We start from the raw sequence: 16,958 nt of genomic DNA on the forward strand, positions 1-16,958 counted from the left end.
CTTCACTCTGTGTGTATTCAGGGCTTTCCTTTGAAAATTTCCCATCAGCCTGGGCCACAGAGATCACTTCATGATTATTCTCTAAGATGTTTGATTATAAACATGTAAGTTTTCTTATTCAGCATCATTATTAATCAAACACATGCAAATAAAGAAAAAAATAGCAAACGGAAACTTGCCACAGGGTATAAGCAAAAAGACATTCTATACTGCTGGTGGTGGTATATATTGGAAAAACACCAAACATCTTAGAAATATGTGTATGCCTCTGACCCAGCAATTCTACTATTAGGAAGTTATCCGTACCTATTAATTATGGATATGAACAAAGATTTAACCACAATGATGTCTTCTAAAGCAGTCCATAATAGTTAAAACTTGGAAATCATGTAAATATTCAAGAGTTGAGATCAGTCAAATAAACATCTATAATGCAATAACATACTGACTTTTGTTAAATGTTATAGAAGTTCATTTACTGACCAGGAAAGACATTCACAACATATTTGTATTTTCTTCTTTTCACTTAGTTACATTTTATAATTTCTCTTCAACGAACATTTATTATGTATAGCCTTGGTTTTGAATAAAAATTTGAGGAATCACCCCTGTCTATATAAATAAAGAATAGACTCCAGGGATCGGAAGGAAGATGACACATACACTGGTCCAAGCCCCCTTGCTGCTTGAGAGCAATTTAGCCTCAAAGAGTTATAAATGGTTTATCCAGGGCCACCCAGATGATTGATGGCCAAGCCAGTGCTATCACTCAGCTCTGCAGAGTTTTAAGCCCAGTGATGTGTCCAACCACTCCTAGTACCTCCAAATTAGAGCAGAACTTTGTCTCTCTCTATACTACTCAACAGCAGCATCTCAGCTCAGAAAGCAAAGGTGTCCCTCTAACTTTGTGTTGAGCCAAAATATTTGAATAAAATTGTATTTATTGCTCTCTTCTACGTGTCCTACACACAATGCTAAGAAACCCCAATTGCAAACTGCATGTCACATGATATTCTAGGATTTCCTAAAGTGCGTCATAAAACATCAAACTTCTCTTAAGACATCTCAGAGATGTAGAGAATGGACTTGAAGACAGAGGGAGGGGGAAGGGTAAGCTGGGACGAAGTGAGAGAGTGGCATGGACATATACACACTACCAAATGTAAAATAGCTAGCTAATGGGAAGCAGCCGCATAGCATAGGGAGATCAGCTCGGTGCTTTGTGACCACCTAGAGGGGTGGGATAGGGATGGTGGGAGGGAGATGCAAGAGGGAAGGGAAATGGGGATATATGTATATGTATAGCTGATTCACTTTGTTATACAGCAGAAACTAACACAACACTGTAAGGCAATTATACTCCAATAAAGATGTTAAAAAACAAAACATCGCAAAATGAATAGGTGAGATGGGGAGGGGAGGGAGGAGAGAAATGACAATGAAAAAAGGTCTACTTTGTAACCCAGACTTACAGTCATTTCCTATTGCGAAAGCTCCTCTACTTTTAATAAGCGTATCATTCTATGTATCAGAAAAGAACATGCTGGCCTCTCAGAAGTTGACTCGGGACTCTGTTGAGCTGCTGCAGGAAGGTTATATCTCTGTTCTCTTCTGTGACCTAAGTTCAATGACTCCCTGACCAATTTCCAAACAGACATTTATTGAAGGACTGTAATGAACATCGCAGCATCCAGCCTTGAATCATCTTTCTACAACATCTGCTTTCTCCTCAAGTGACATTCATTTGGAGATTTTTCATAGGACAGAGGGACACAGTTAATGCTTCCCTCCCTACACAGGCCAAGAAAGCAGCAGTGAATGAAAGGGAATGATCCAAGATGCCCCATCTCCCCAGGCCTCTGTTCCAGCCTCCCCTAAATGCAAACCAACACTGCAAAAAATAAATGAACCTCCAAGGGATGCAAGTCTTACTTACGGACACACATTTCCCTGCTCTCATAAAATCCAGGACAACACTGGGATTTGCGCCTATACATAGTTTTTTCTCCATGTCGATAGGCTGTCCGATAACTGATTCTATAGAAAAGGGAAAAATCACATTGTTACTTTATTGGACCTGTAATTTGATTAGAAATCAAGACTTTATATTTTAATACAAAAAGCTATTAAATATAATAAAGGTATAAAAAGCAAAGTACTCCAAAATAATTAAGAAGAAACATGGGATATATGTTTTGACCAATATTATGCTAACTCACTAATTTGCTAAGAATATACTGATTGTCCATTTAAGCCAACCTACACTTTGTTTCAAGGAATCAAGTTTCATGACTTCCTTACTTCACTTATCTCGAGATATCTCATATCAGACTCCTTCCCAGCTTGCCAAACACAGAAATACATCTGAGCTTCCATTACCTGTGTCGCGTGCATTTAAACCAGTTCAGAATGTCAGTGCAGCTAGTGTAGTAAATTTGATCAAAGGGATGTGGGTATGACTCTTGCACAGTCACGGAGTAGCTGAAAAGAAGAGGAAAGAGAAGGAATCAGTATTTCTCTTTCTTACATTACTGATAGGCTGTGTACCAAAAAAACAGTGATTGGCTAAATTATCTCCACTTGCAACTCCACACTGACCTTTAACAGAGAATCTTCAGGTTTTTTCAGGTTTCTATTTGTACTAGAACCCTAAAAGATCCAATATTAATAATATATTTTAAAGACAAGGGTTCATCCTATACAGTTCAAAAAAATCTCATTTACTATTCACCCAAAACTCTGATATTCCTAAATTTAAAAACGTATCACCACATATTTTTCTGTATTTAATTCCATCCCCTCCCCCGGGGTCCAGGGATATCAAGACCTTTCACAAATTGTTTTCAATCTAGACCTCATGCAAATAATAAGGGTAATCAGCAAAAAGACAATCCAAGTACATTTTGCTACTGATTTTGGAAAATCAGAAAGACTATATTTCTCTGGTTGGAATTTGTAATAATTTTCTTTCTTGTGCCTGCCCTACTTCTTAGGCAATGGAAGAATATCTACAACCTCTACATAGAAGCTACAAAGAAGTCTTTAAACCCAATTCTAAACATATGGCTGAGACAGTTAGCCTGAAATAATCATATGAACAACCTGTTGCTACTTAAACAGTCTGTTTTCCAACATATTTTCACTAACAGCTTCTTGTTAGAGTAAAAGCATGCACTCCTATGGGCCTAAGAATGTGGCTGAAAAGCACCCATGAAATATAAAGAAGATTCAATGTTCAATCCTATATTTCTTCATTTCAAAGCAGTCTATTACATGCTCAAGAGCTCAGATTTCTTGCCTACAGGAAAATCTGGAGAATCTTCTTTTCAAAACAATTTATTCTATTTTCTTTAACAGTCTCTTAAAGATTTCCACTAAAATCTTTAATTCATGCCAACAACAATGACAACAACAAAATGGGCCTCAATTATGGACTCACTTGGTGTAGATCAATAGCCCAAGTTCATTAATAGGAACTATCAACTACAGAAGGTACGGAAGGAATGAGGTTAAAATTTCAGCCTGAAGAGTTCAGGTTAGATAGAGAGCAGAAACTTCTGATTTGAAAAGCTAAGCAGTATTGGCCTCACAAACAGAGCAATTTCTTTCTCCAAGTGATCTCTCTCAGCCATTATGAGACATCCATGAATTAATCATACAATTCATACTGTTTGTACTTGATTCTTTGGGACATTGCAACTTGATTTCTAGGTAAATTTAGGGATCCTCCACAAGCCTGAGGCAGATGCAATAAGTCCCAGTGAAAAAAATCACTGGATTAGAATAAGGCAGGGTTATCATCCTGATCTGACACTGAGCACCTGGCTGACCTTCAGCAGGTAACCTCACTTCCCGAGGTTTTGACAATCACATCATAAAACCAGGGGTTCAGAGATGTTCTTGGAGATCCCTTCTTACTTGGCATTCTGCATTTCTAACATACAATTCAGATGACTACTTCCTTCTATTCCAGCAGACAACACCTGCAGGAACAGGTTCAGACGAGCGTCGAGTATGCCATTGCCTACATCTCTGATATAACTCCTTTGGGGTAAAGCGAGAGGCCTGCGTTAAAATATAAACGTTCTTGGAATGAAATATCACATGAAGCTATTCAGATTTTCTTCAGACCCCTAGCCGTGTCCTGAAGTTCAGGTTGTTGCAGTTTCTAAGACTTCCTTGCCAATTCTTTTCCCTCCCTATCCAGCAGCTTGTAAAGGCCTGCAGCATTATTTCTCCATTCCATTTCTAGTGGAGAGCAAAGGGAATGAATGTCCTGAGTGTGTGGAACTGCCATCTAGGCAGTCCTACATTCCCATGAGCAAAACAGAACAACTTTCCACATGTGCTATGGGAATGAAAAAGAAACCACCCTAAATTAATGCTGCTTGGGTGAAAAAATGTAATCTACCAGGCTCCATAGTACTAATTTAGCTGAACTAAATTGGTTTGTTAGAACTAGGCCTGATGCAGTATTCCCACAAAATTTCACAGGCCGTGTTAAGTGTTAAGATCTGAATGCCTTGGAGAGCAAAAGTGATAATCAACTAAAGGACCCTGGCCAAACACACGCCATTGGATATGATGGGGGAGCTGACTCCACAAGCAAACGTGAAAAGTGTTTTCACTAATTTCTACCAGCCTGGAAGGTTTCTTCAATAAGCGAAAATGTGAAAGTACATGAGCTTCCTCTTCTGGACATTTGCTGCTCACCAATAGCTTAATTTGCAGAATGCTTCTCTGCTTTTAGGATATAAAAAAGCTCTTCTCTATAAAAGGATAATCAAACCATTAAGGATTCCAATTCAACAAATGTTTATTGAATAAATTCTATTCAATTCCTGTCCTCAAAGGGCTCTCAAGAGAGGCCAGCACGTAAATGCTAAAAATAACCTGCTCTTACTTTAATAGAGAAATATAGAGAGTTTGGGGGAAATCGAAGTGTAAAATTCATTATGGTTGAGCATTTCTCTTCAGTCTTGACACTTCTAATTAGAATTATTCAGTCTCAAACTCAATGAAGAACAGACCGAATATAAATTACTTTTCACATTGATCAGCTACTGAGGCTTCCACTTAAGTTTATGGGAGAAGGGTTCTAAGCCTTTTCAACCCAAATTTCTTTTCTGTTCTTTTGCATACATTCTTTTTCTTTTCTAAACAATCTCTTTTTTACTTTTCTTTTTTTTTTTTTTTTTTTTTTTTTGCCGTACGCGGGGCCTCTCACTGTTGTGGCCTCTCCCGTTGCGGAACACAGGCTCCGGACGCGCAGGCTCAGCGGTCATGGCTCACGGGCGCAGCCGCTCCGCGGCATGTGGGATCTTCCGGGACCGGGGCACGAACCCGTGTCCCTTGCATTGCCAAGCGGACTCTCAACCACTGCGCCACCAGGGAAGCCCCAACTTTTCATTTTAAATGATATTATAATCACACTAGAAAATTTGGAAAACAAATCTTTAAGAAGAGAGGGAGAGAACTGTATAACTCTTACCTAACCACACATAGCATTTTGCTGTACTTCTTTCACCATCCCTAGGGTTTTTAGTTTTTACTTATAGTTTTGTCTTTTTGTTTTTATATTTTCATACTCATGCTATACACATAATTTTAAACCTACTTTTTAAATTTAAGACTATCATAAGCATTTCTCCATGTTAGTAAATAGTCTTCAAATTATGACTACCAAATACTCACAACTACACCTAATTTGCTCAATACCCACCTATCATTAGACAATTAAGTTGTTGTCACTTTTCAAGGGGCCACTTTCTGGAAGCTGTGTGCCCGCATCATGAAGGGAAATGTCTCTGAGAACTGGATGAGTTCCTCTGGTCCTCAGTGCTGCTGTTTGAACTTAATTACTACCTCTTGATAGTCCACACCTCCCTGTTCATCTTCAGCTGCTCTTAAAGTCACAGAATGGGAAGCAACCTTCTCGATTGTCTAGTCCAATCCCATTTTCATCACAAATAAGCCACACCGAGCTCCCAGTGCTAGTGGTCAGTCTAGAGCCGGTACTAACACCAAGACCCCCAGACAGCATCCTGTACCTCTGTCCCCTCTCAGATGTTGTAGGATATTGAAAGCTTCTAAAGCAGACAGTGAGTGGCAAACTGTGGTATAAAAGGAATCTGGTCCCAATTCTACACTATTTTCAGCATCAAGATGCAAAACCCTTTATCTCCTGCTTGTTTGTTTAATCTTCTCAAACACACTGAAAACATATCATCACAGTGATTTTAAACTATTAAGTATTGTCCAGGGAGGAACCCCAACAAGATTTAATTTAAGGTCAAAGAACAGGGGGGGAAAGCCATCATCACTTGGACACATTCCAAAGTGGTTAATTACATTTCATCTGCCTAGATTATCTTGTTACTTTAATTAAATACGGTAATAATTATCATTTCTTATCTCTGCTCGCTTCAGGAATGCAGCTTCAATTATTACCACTCCTGTGTCCCACCCCCAAGGGGTTGGGCAGAGAAAGGCTTCTCTTCATTTGTGCCTTCTTTAGAAGAAACCCCATTATATGGAAATACTTAAACTCACACAACAGGGAAAGGAGATGGGGAGAAGGAACAGATGATTCATGGAGTTATTCATTTTCCAAAAGGATGCTGTGCAGAATTCCTTTAATAACAAGCATCCCTTGTGTATTTTAAATGATTTAATTTTCCTTCATTTTCTTTCATGTATAACTTCTAAGAATCACAATTGCTGCATTAAAATGAGGCATACTTTTATTTGAAAATAAATGATTCAGTAGGTCTGGGGAGGGACCTGAGAGTCTGCATTTCCAACAAGCTCCCAGCTGAGGTTCCTGCCACTGCAGCTCCACAGACCACACTCTGAGAAGCAAGGCTGCAGGTGATTCCATGGCTCGGAACCATTGGTGACAGGTGGGTTTTAGTGTAAGGAAAACCTACAATGAGCACTACTTTGCCCTACTACCAGGACTTTTGTCCTTGAAGCTAATCTTCCTCTCCCTGTTTCAATTCAAGCTCATTTCAGTTTTTGAAAATACAGGAGAACCTGTCAGCTGCACCTTTATTTGATCATTTTAATTTATACTCCTTTTCTCCATTCTTGCCAAAACAATTCCACTTTTTTTTTAACCTTTCTTCAAAGAATCATTATCTAGCCTTATAACAGAAAATCTATCAATAAGAAAATTGTAGCTGTCAATTTTTCTTTTTAGCAGTTTATAGGAAAAATATAGACAGGAAAAAAATCTCCATCATTTTCCTATTTTTTCACACTGAATTTCTTCCCCATTAGTGAGTATTTTAGCAGTTACTCTAATCACCTGTACAACAGTGGAATTATATTAGGTTTAGAGATTAATGTGCCCCTTCTCTATCACTCCCCCCTCCCCACCCCCACTACTGATGTCCATATTTAGTCATTTCCTTTCCTACCTGAAGGTGAGTTTACTCCTCAACAATTATTCACTGAGCACATGCCATATGCAAGGCAGTGTTTTAGACATTGGGAATTTAAAATGGTGAACAGAACAATGCAATTATGTGTTGGTAAGTATGGTTAAATATTCAGCAAGAAATCAGGACAAAATGTGTACATTTGAGTGGGTGCTGGATTACCTGAAGTCTTGGATTCTTTTCTCTTTGTAGCCTTTCCCTCGGAGAGCTCATCTGTTCTCTCATCATGCTGGAGACTCCCAAATCTATATTCCCAAACACTTTCAGGCCCATATTTCTCTTTTCTTTTTTTTTTACATCATCCAGCACTTTTTATTTTACAAAACATCTTTCATACATTATTTGATGCAAGTTTCACAGTAAATCTTTGAATTGGATGATGTTAAGAGACTCATCCAAGATCACTGGACTTCTTAAGAGAAAAAAACAGGGCTAAGCCAATACTCTTTCTTATATTTCATAAGGCCTTTTTGTCCACGACGATTATAAGATAGGACAATGTCAAAACAAACTGGGGAGGGGGGGAGCTTCCCTGGTGGCGCAGTGGTTAAGAATCCGCCTGCCAATGCAGGGGATACGGGTTCGAGCCCTGGTCTGGGAAGATCCCACATGCCGCGGAGCAACTAGGCCCGTGCGCCACAACTACTGAGCCTGCGTTCTAGAGCCCTCGAGCCACAACTACTGAAACCTGCGCGCCTAGAGCCTGTGCTCAGCAACAAGAGAAGCCACAGCAATGAGAAGCTCTTGCACCGCAACAAAGAGTAGCCCCTGCTCGCGGCAACTAGAGAAAGCCCGCGTGCAGCAACGAAGACCCAACACATCCAGTAAAAAAAAAAAAAGAAAACCTGGGGGAAATATCTTTTTAATGTTTTGTTTAAATGAAAAGTTAAACATTCATCCAGGCCCATATTTCAAACTGATCATATCAATACAACATGATAAAACCACAATAATCTCTTCCCTGTCAAATCAGCTCTCTTCTTTTTATTTTTCCATATGTGCAGTGACACCTCCACTCTTTCACAGCAGGTTCTAAATCTCAGCCTTTTCTGCCTCTTTCACATCCACAGTTAACGTATTACCGAGATCTCTGGATTCTTATCTCACAGTACCTAACAAATTTGATTTCTCCTCCCATTCCAAAGCTATCATCCTCCAAGAACTTCAACCACCAATGGACGATCACTCTTCTAAATTTGATATGTTCTTATTCACGTATTCATCAATTCATTTTTATTACTTTAATCATATTTATTATGTACTTTGTTGGTGAAATGTTTTATGAGTGGTTCTGTGAAAATTATAAAGATAATTAATAGGAGGTCCCTTCCCTTAAATTCTATATAACATAGTTAATAGCACAAATATATAGAACTTTATTACACATTCATATTTCCTCTACAGCTTAAAGTTTCATAAGGCTACATAACTCTATTGATTCATCAGGAAAATATGTTTTTGTTACCCTGAATGTAATACTGCCAATGGAGATGGGGACGAGCCCTCACCGAAAAATAACGCTATGAGTGAGGAACCAGTGTGCCCCTAGAATAATACAGCTGCTGTGCTTGAAAGACTCTGAGCTTTGTGCATCCCACCCGTGGGTGACACAGCGATTAGAATGTTTACTCTGTGGTGTACTCATCAGGATGCTGAGGGTGACAGGAAAAAGAGACCAAGAGTTTGATGTCATTGAACTTACAGCTATTACAAATATGTATTAATCTCTAGTACTTGACACCTTCTATTTGCTTGAACAACTTGCAAGTGCAATGTTAATTTCGGATAAAGATACACACTTTCCTAGGAATGCAAGTAGCACGTGAGAGCACAGTAAACTGCATTTGACGGCACTACAGTTATCACTAACTGGTTTGTGCTGTTTCTGTGTTCCAAAAGGGACTATAAGATGACCTATTATTTTGTACTTCTTCTGTATTTCCTACTGCAGATCACCTAGATCTGGATACTACATCATCTGCTTTCAAATAATCTATTCAACCTTGCCCTCCTCAATCCTGTACTGACTCTAGTTTTACTGGGCACAGTCCTTACTGGTCTGCATGGCACTGGTTTCAAACTACCTTCCATCCTAGAACCCCACCCAATCACTGCCATCTACTCGTCTTATTCAGGTCTTCAAAGACATCTCAGGGGACAATACTTCCATGCAGCCTTGCCAGTTCCTCCAGAAATCATGTCTCCCTTTCAGGCCACCTACTGCACAATTTTTTATGCCATTCATTTCAACACTCTAGGATATTATTCCACACTGTCTTCCACTGCTCCCTCATTGGTTCCCACGCATAGGTCCAGTTCCACCAAATTATTGCAAACAGATACAGAGCAGGGAGAAGACCTTAGGGAGGTCGTTTTAATCAATCTATTAATGTTTTCCTTGGTCTTACAACTGCACCTGTGTTAGAATCAGTATATCTAGTTTTCTTCACATAATATATATTCTCTAAGACCAAGGTGAATTATACTATCTAATTATTACATATAACTAATGATTTTTACATATAAGTAATTTTATAATCTCTTCTCAAATTCTAATTTTATATATGGTACTGATAATGAGAGTATACAAAGGAATCTATCAGAAATTATTTCTCAGACTACTTTCAAAACCATTACCTTTCCCAGTGGCTACACACATTAGGGTCTTCAAGGTTCAGAGATGATGCTGTCCTGATCCAGTGGCATAACAGTATACAGATAAAGCCCAGGCATGAGTTCAAAGAAATAACCATTGTTTCTGAAGAACAACCTACAAGAAAAAAAATCCAAATTAAAGATGCATTAAAATGACCCAAACAGAATTCTTCTGAGCACATCAACTATTCAGTACCAGTTGTTACTAGGGCTGAAACATGCATAACGAGTCTTGGATTTAAGATGGGTCACCAGCTTTCACGGTCCAGGAGAGAGAGATATTTCTTAAGTTGTCAGGATGGTCACCATTTTGTAAACTACTAAAAAGTGCAAATCATCATTAATTGCCACCATAACAAGAGACCTTCTCTTCCATGCCAGCTAACATTAAAGGAATCTACCCAAACAGCTCAGAGCAACACAGTCTTCCAGATTCTCTCACCAGGCATATTTCCCTTCTGGAAGAAGAGGGCACACAGAGGAATCTGGCCTCATTTGTCCTAGAGGATAAATAATGAAACAGAAGCTCCATTGACTCAAGACAGAGGCACCTCAGGCTTAAACTGAGAGTCATTCAATAATTCATTCAACGTACACTGAATGCCCACTCTATCCTAGGCACCGTGCAAACACTGGACATAAAACACACATCTAGTTCCTGTCCCTGCCCATCAAGATCTTTATAATTTAATAATTGTGATTTACATTTCTTATATTTAGTGCTTCTGTCTCCCCATCTGCTGAACAGAGACAAAACCAGCTGTTTTATAGAGGTTTCTACATAGGTGTATAGAAAAAAAGTGTAAAGGTGTTTGGCGGTCAGTGTTAGAAAAAATGAACCTGGTATTACTATCGAGAGGAAGAAAGACCAAAAAGGAAAAACAATTAGTAACATATCTTCAGAAGAGTTAGGCCTGCAAAGGAGACAGAAGAAGAGGGAGGAGAATGTTCCAGGCAGAGGGAACGGAGGTGAGGGAAGGTCAGGCACACTTAGGGAGCTCAAACTAGCTCAGCTGGAGAAAGATATGGGGCGTATCACCATGGGTTTTATAAGACATTGCAAAGTATGTGAACTTCATCCGAGGATTACCGAGAGCTAGGAAAGGCTACAGGGTGACATTCGAAAGATCACTGGCTTCAGGGGGTGAGGGACCTGCAGGAGGAGACTATTAGAGGGAGGTCAGGTGAGACACCACTGCGAGTGAAATAAGGAAGTAACACTGGGGTTGCAGGGAACTGAGTGACTCTGGGAGTTTTTCAGGAGGCGAAATAGACAGGACTTGGTGATTGATGTGGGAGTAAGAGTGAGGAGGGATGCCTGATACGGCCCCTTGGGTGGAGGGTGAGCCCTTCATGGAGATGGAAGCACAGAAGCCCTCCTCCTGGGAGGCAGGGGAGGGCAGGGGTGTGGGGAACCTGGCCCTTAGTGAGGAGGAAAAGTTTGTCACACTATATAAAATGATTTTATGTAATCATTATAAAAATGGACATAGAAATAGCTGATCCAGGATTTCCCTGGTGGTCCAGTGGTTAAGACTCATCGCTTCCAATGCAAGGGGCGCAGGTTCAATCCCCGGTCAGGAAACTAAGATCCCACATGCCGGGAGGCCAAAAAAAAAAAAAAAGAAAACAAGCATTAGCCTGCTTGTTGGTAAACTGGTGAAACTAGTAACAACTGGTCAGATTATGGGACTAAGCAGTTATTTTCTGGGTGAGAGCTGGCATTTTGAGAAGTTGTACTAATTTTCCACACCATGAGGTTACCAGTTTTTAGTGTCTGGGAACCAAATTCATTGAATAATAATCTTGTGGTTTTAAAAGGTAAGTTTATCTTAAAACAAACAAATAATAAACAACAATATGGGCAAACACCTAACCTTAGGAAATAGTTTATCCTTCAGATTCCAGACAATAGATTAAATGAGGAAGTATTAAGTTCTTTAAAATCAAGATTGTTATAAGCACAAGTATATTAAGTATATTATGACAAATTACCTATCTCTAAATCCACAAAGGCTAAAACAAAAGAAAATGTTTGATTTGGAATAAGGAATAAAGGTCATGGATTTGTAGGATAATTAAAAGATAGTGTAAGCCACTATGAGAGGTAGTGAAATCTTTGAGAGATTTCAATCATTATGAAATAATTCCAACATATAAAGCATAAATGAGTAGCCAAAATATTGCTTATAAATCAATTCAAATTACTAATGTTTCTCACAGGCTAACCATCATGAAGTTGTAAAATCTGAAGCTTAACATTATATAATTAAAGAAGCTATGCTACTTAACAGAAATAAATACAAAGTGATGATGATGATGATAAACAATAACAGCTAACATTTCCTGACCTATTACTCTGTGCCAGGCACAGTGCTGAACCTTTTACGTGAATTACCTATTTAATCTGCACAGTAACTTACGTAGGTATTTTTATCATCCCCATTTCACAGTTAAGGACATGTAATATACTGTGCTATTTTCCTCATCCATCAAAAAAAGTAAACCTTTTATATTTTGGTTGTAACAAATAAGCATGGCAAATATCTCTCTGTCTCATTGCCTTATCTATGTCAGGTAAGTATTCTGTTTCAACGAAGTGTGAAATATGTATCTTAACCTTCATTCTTTCCTAAAGACAACAAGAGCTGGTCAGCAGTAATCTGCCAACTACTCACAAACAATTACCCCAAATTGGAAAGTTTATATCCTGAGTCACCAACTCAGACTCAAACCATCCATTTCCCAATTAGAAATGTTTAGTCTGTAAAGTTGGAAATTGCTGGAAGCAATGAATCAAACTGCCAAGAAAAAGGAAGAGGCTGTGTTCTCTCTCTCTCTTTTTTTTTAATGAATTTATTTATTTATTTATTTTATTTTTGGCTCCGTTGGGTCTTCGCTGCTGCCCGTGGACTTTCTCTGGTTGCGGCCAGTGGGGGCTACTCTTCGTTGCAGTGCACGGGCTTCTCACTGCGGCGGCTTTGCTTATTGCGGAGCACAGGCTCTAGGCTCGTGGGCTTCAGTAGTTGCAGCACGCAGGCTCAGTAGTTGTGGCTCACGAGATTAGTTGCTCCACGGCATGTGGGATCTTCCCGGACCAGGGCTCGAACCCGCGTCCCCTGAATTGGCAGGCGGATTCTTAACCACTAAGCCACCAGGGAAGTCCCTGTGTTCTCTTTTAATGTGAAAATTTTAGCGTTAATTTGGTATCTCTTTTTGTTTTGTACTTGATGCATGGCCCCGTGAAGGGTTTAACCTCACTAAGGGGATGGCAGAAAAAAAAAGAAAAAGCAGAATTTGGTCACCTCCTTGTTGCTTCTGAAATTCAGCATACAGAAAAATCAAACTGCACTGCAAAGTTGCCGGCGGCATTCATGGAAGGAAAAATATCAGTATATTTAAAATTGTATATATGTCACTCTGTCTCTTACTCCCAAAGCATTTTCCAAATCAAAATTAGAAAATTAACTGAGTTCTAGAATAATCTACATTAAAGTATAAAATGTTCAAAGCAAAAAGAATTGCTAAATCAAGAAGAAAGGATCGTGCAAACTCACATGAACTGATTAAAATCATTTGAGGAAATAATTCATATGTTATATTGATACATGGTAGGGGGAGAAGACATTTCCCAAATGTGCCAATGAGCTGTAAAGGAGTATAGAAATGAAATATTTCCCTATATTCAGAAACATGGGTGGTCCTTCCTTTTGTTTGTCTTGTCATTGATAGGCAATCAAAACAAGTGGGTAAGGCATTTCATATACCTTTTCCCTTTTTGATTTGTTTTCTTCTATAGGTTTTGATGAGTAAACGTGTGTACCTTTTTTCCTTTGTGTCTACCCTGAAGGAAAAAACTTCAATAAACATTTTTCTTCCTCATTTCTCTTTTAAGCTGTGCCATCTTGTCTGACACTATAATCTTAGAGCGCAAATGAAAACAAAGCACAATCTTTAAAAAATAGCATTATTTCAACTGAAAAAAAAAAGGCAACACAGTGGTGATATGCTTCCTGAAACAGACATTCTGAAAATATTCAAAACTCTAAATTGGATATTGAGCTACCCCTACCCACCCAGTCTTTGCCTTCAAATAATTTGCCTCTTAAGTTTAACAAAATTTTAAATGTAAAAAAATAAAGAGACATTTGCATGAACCCCCTAGTGCCAAACTTGATTGCATCCCATATCATTCACTTAATTATTATGGAAAAATCAAAACAGAAAATCAGTAGAACTGATTAGCATTGCTAAAGTGCTCCTATTAGAAAGAGGAAACACAGCAGGCGGAGTTAACTCTTACTGCCTACTGGGAAGGCAGGCTTTGCTTATTCTACTACAAAAAACTCAGTAAACAATCAGGTTGAATAAAATCCTTACAATGGATGAGTCCGAGTTGTGATGACAGGGAGTAGTTTCTTTATGAGTGTGTTAGGGAGAAATAAATAATGGGGCGTTGACTTGCTAATTTATTTTTGCAACAACAGAAGGATAAATGATTCCAGACAATTCTTTCTGGCTCTAAAATCTACTTCCTTATTAGAATCATTAAGTACACACATAGAAATAACTTGGATGCCCTTACCCACTGTTTTTTCAAGCTCACTACTCTAAAATCCTCTCACAGTTCTCTCGATGAAAGTGATTTACTGATTAAGAACAGCCACATTCTCACAATTTCCCCCCTGGATACCAAGAGTCACCTAGTCTACTGATCACTCTATCACGTTACTGTAAAGGATGTACTAGCTTTACCTTGAATCACTCAGAAAAGCTGCCCAGATGTGCTGTATGCTTCCTGGAGCTCTGAACCTGTGAATAGAGTATCAAAGGTCCAGCTTCAGGGTAGTCAAGATGTCAAAAGAGTAACGCTTGCTGGTTGCCCCAAGAACAACCTCAGACGACGACTTCCATGGAAATACTACTTCGCCGATAAAAGGAATCACTGAGGCACTGTCCTGATTTCTATTTTCACCACCCAAAGCTAGTTATTCTAATAGCGTATTAATTTACTCAAGCATAACTACACATTGGAAGCAGTAAAATGCTATCTATTTTCATCTGGGGATCCTCACATCATTTTGCTAACATCAAATACCACAACCAAGATATGCTTCTAAGTCAAACTAAATCATGTTGTAATGGCAGCCCCCCCCCCAGCATTCCTTGGAAGCTTCTAATAATAAAAGTTAAATGAGTGTGGCTATTAACATTTAAAAAAAGAAAGGTATTCTTAAATCCTATTTTATAAACTTATAAGGATTTTATAAACAACCAAAAAAAAAAAAACCAACACATTAGCACGAAGTGGGTGTTTAATATCAGCTCTGGCATTCACTGAGCACTTCACATCAAGTAAAAACTGGGCAAACCCCTGAGGCTGCCAGGCACTGAGATACCCTGAGGGGCTCACACCACACGGAGAACAGCCACAACCGCTGGCCATCTCAACGCAGCAGGATGCAGCCACAATTAAGGATTAAGACTGAAAGAGCTGCTGGGGTAACGTAGAGGTACAGCCTCACCTACTTAACCAGCTGCCCCACAGGTGTAATCTAGGTGACATTAAGGGAGAGTTTTGGGGAAGCCATGGTCACCCGCTCATCATCAACTCTGCAAAGTACTCTACGACATCCCTATAAATCCACCTCCTACAACATATGGAAAAAAGTCCACAAACAGTCCTCACTAAGGATCTAAGTGCAAGCAACTGCGGGGAGTATTATGACTTATGAAGCATGGTCTCTAGCTGCAATAGTTCAAAATATATATGGAGGAAGATTATAAATAAAATACAATTATTTGACAAATGAGTCAATGTAGAAAGAATTGCCAGAGTTTTAAGAAGATAGAAAAATCGATGTGAGCAGTGAAGGCTCATGAAAGAGGTCAAACTTGAAAAGAAAGTTTCCAAAAGGAGAAAAACTAGAAATCACTGAGTGCCTACCTTGTACCTCGTACCTCACATGCATAATCTCACTGGCTGAGATTAAATGTTTCACCTGAAATCAATTAAAACAGAGCAGTGATTCGAACATGGCTGGCTGATGACTGCAACATCTGCGATCTGCCCTCAGCATCACATCAGGATTAAAGGAAGCCTTTGGGCAAATGAATACAATGGGGAGGGGCCACGAGGTAGAGGGAAAAGTGTGAGTCAAGCCTTGAGAGTGGAGAGCGGGAGGTCTTGTAAGGAATCTTGAGAAGCAGTGCTAGAAAGGAAGGAAGAGCTTCTTGATGAAGGGTCTGGAGCCCCAGGCTAAGGAGTTCAGATGGTTTTATTCTGTCTGCAGTGGAATACACTTAAGTCTATGAGCAGGGTGCATTATTTGATGAAAGAGGTGTTCTGAAGATTAACACAGAGTAGGTGTTCAAAATCCAACCAAGGGATTACCTCCCGGTGGTGAAGAAAGTGAGTGGAGATTAGTGTCTTCGGGTGTGACGTGGGATCGCCTGTCCCAGGGTGGTAGCCTCAGGAATGGGAAGTATGTGAGAGAGCAATGAAAGAAAGAATTGGCAGGATTGGGACACATACTAGAAAATAGGGTTGATAACTGGGAGAGCTGTTCTGGGTTTAAGCCATTCTCAATCCCAGTTATATTTTCTTGAGTCAGTCTATTTTTATCTCCTACTGGGAAAACAATACACCTCTTCTTTATTAGAAAAAGACTTCAAACTTCAAAACTTCAAACACTACTTCTCATTCCAGAATTCAGTAAATAAAATTATATTGATTTTCCTAAACTCTCACAATTTAATATTCCTCAGTAATATTCCTACCTATTCTTCACAACATGAAGATCTCTAATTTTTTTGGCCCATCCAACAACAAGCCCTTTATCCCTTTTATAAGATACACTC

At 39.1% G+C, this 16,958-nt stretch overlaps 1 protein-coding gene across 2 annotated transcripts in view; it reads right to left on the minus strand.

Moving 5' to 3' along the window:
• The window catches only part of MEGF10 (multiple EGF like domains 10), a gene marked incomplete at its 3' end in the record, with an annotated part of 209,697 nt that overhangs the window by 109,575 nt on the left and 83,164 nt on the right, over nucleotides 1-16,958 (minus strand). Inside the window, exons 2-5 of one of the 2 annotated variants that reach the window (XM_082835227.1) lie at nucleotides 14,853-14,909; nucleotides 10,080-10,212; nucleotides 2,380-2,481; nucleotides 1,937-2,037 (exon numbers count right to left, since the gene is read on the minus strand). In XM_082835227.1, coding sequence (XP_082691353.1) covers nucleotides 1,937-2,037; nucleotides 2,380-2,481; nucleotides 10,080-10,195 — 319 coding nt within the window. In that variant the 5' untranslated portion in view covers nucleotides 10,196-10,212; nucleotides 14,853-14,909. Of the gene's footprint in view, nucleotides 1-1,936; nucleotides 2,038-2,379; nucleotides 2,482-10,079; nucleotides 10,213-14,852; nucleotides 14,910-16,958 lie in introns of those variants that run through there. The other variant, XM_082835228.1, reaches the window with a different exon arrangement.

Source organism: Leucopleurus acutus (assembly GCF_964270905.1).
Source record: "Leucopleurus acutus genome assembly, chromosome: 3".
Taxonomy (NCBI): Eukaryota; Metazoa; Chordata; class Mammalia; order Artiodactyla; family Delphinidae; genus Leucopleurus; species Leucopleurus acutus.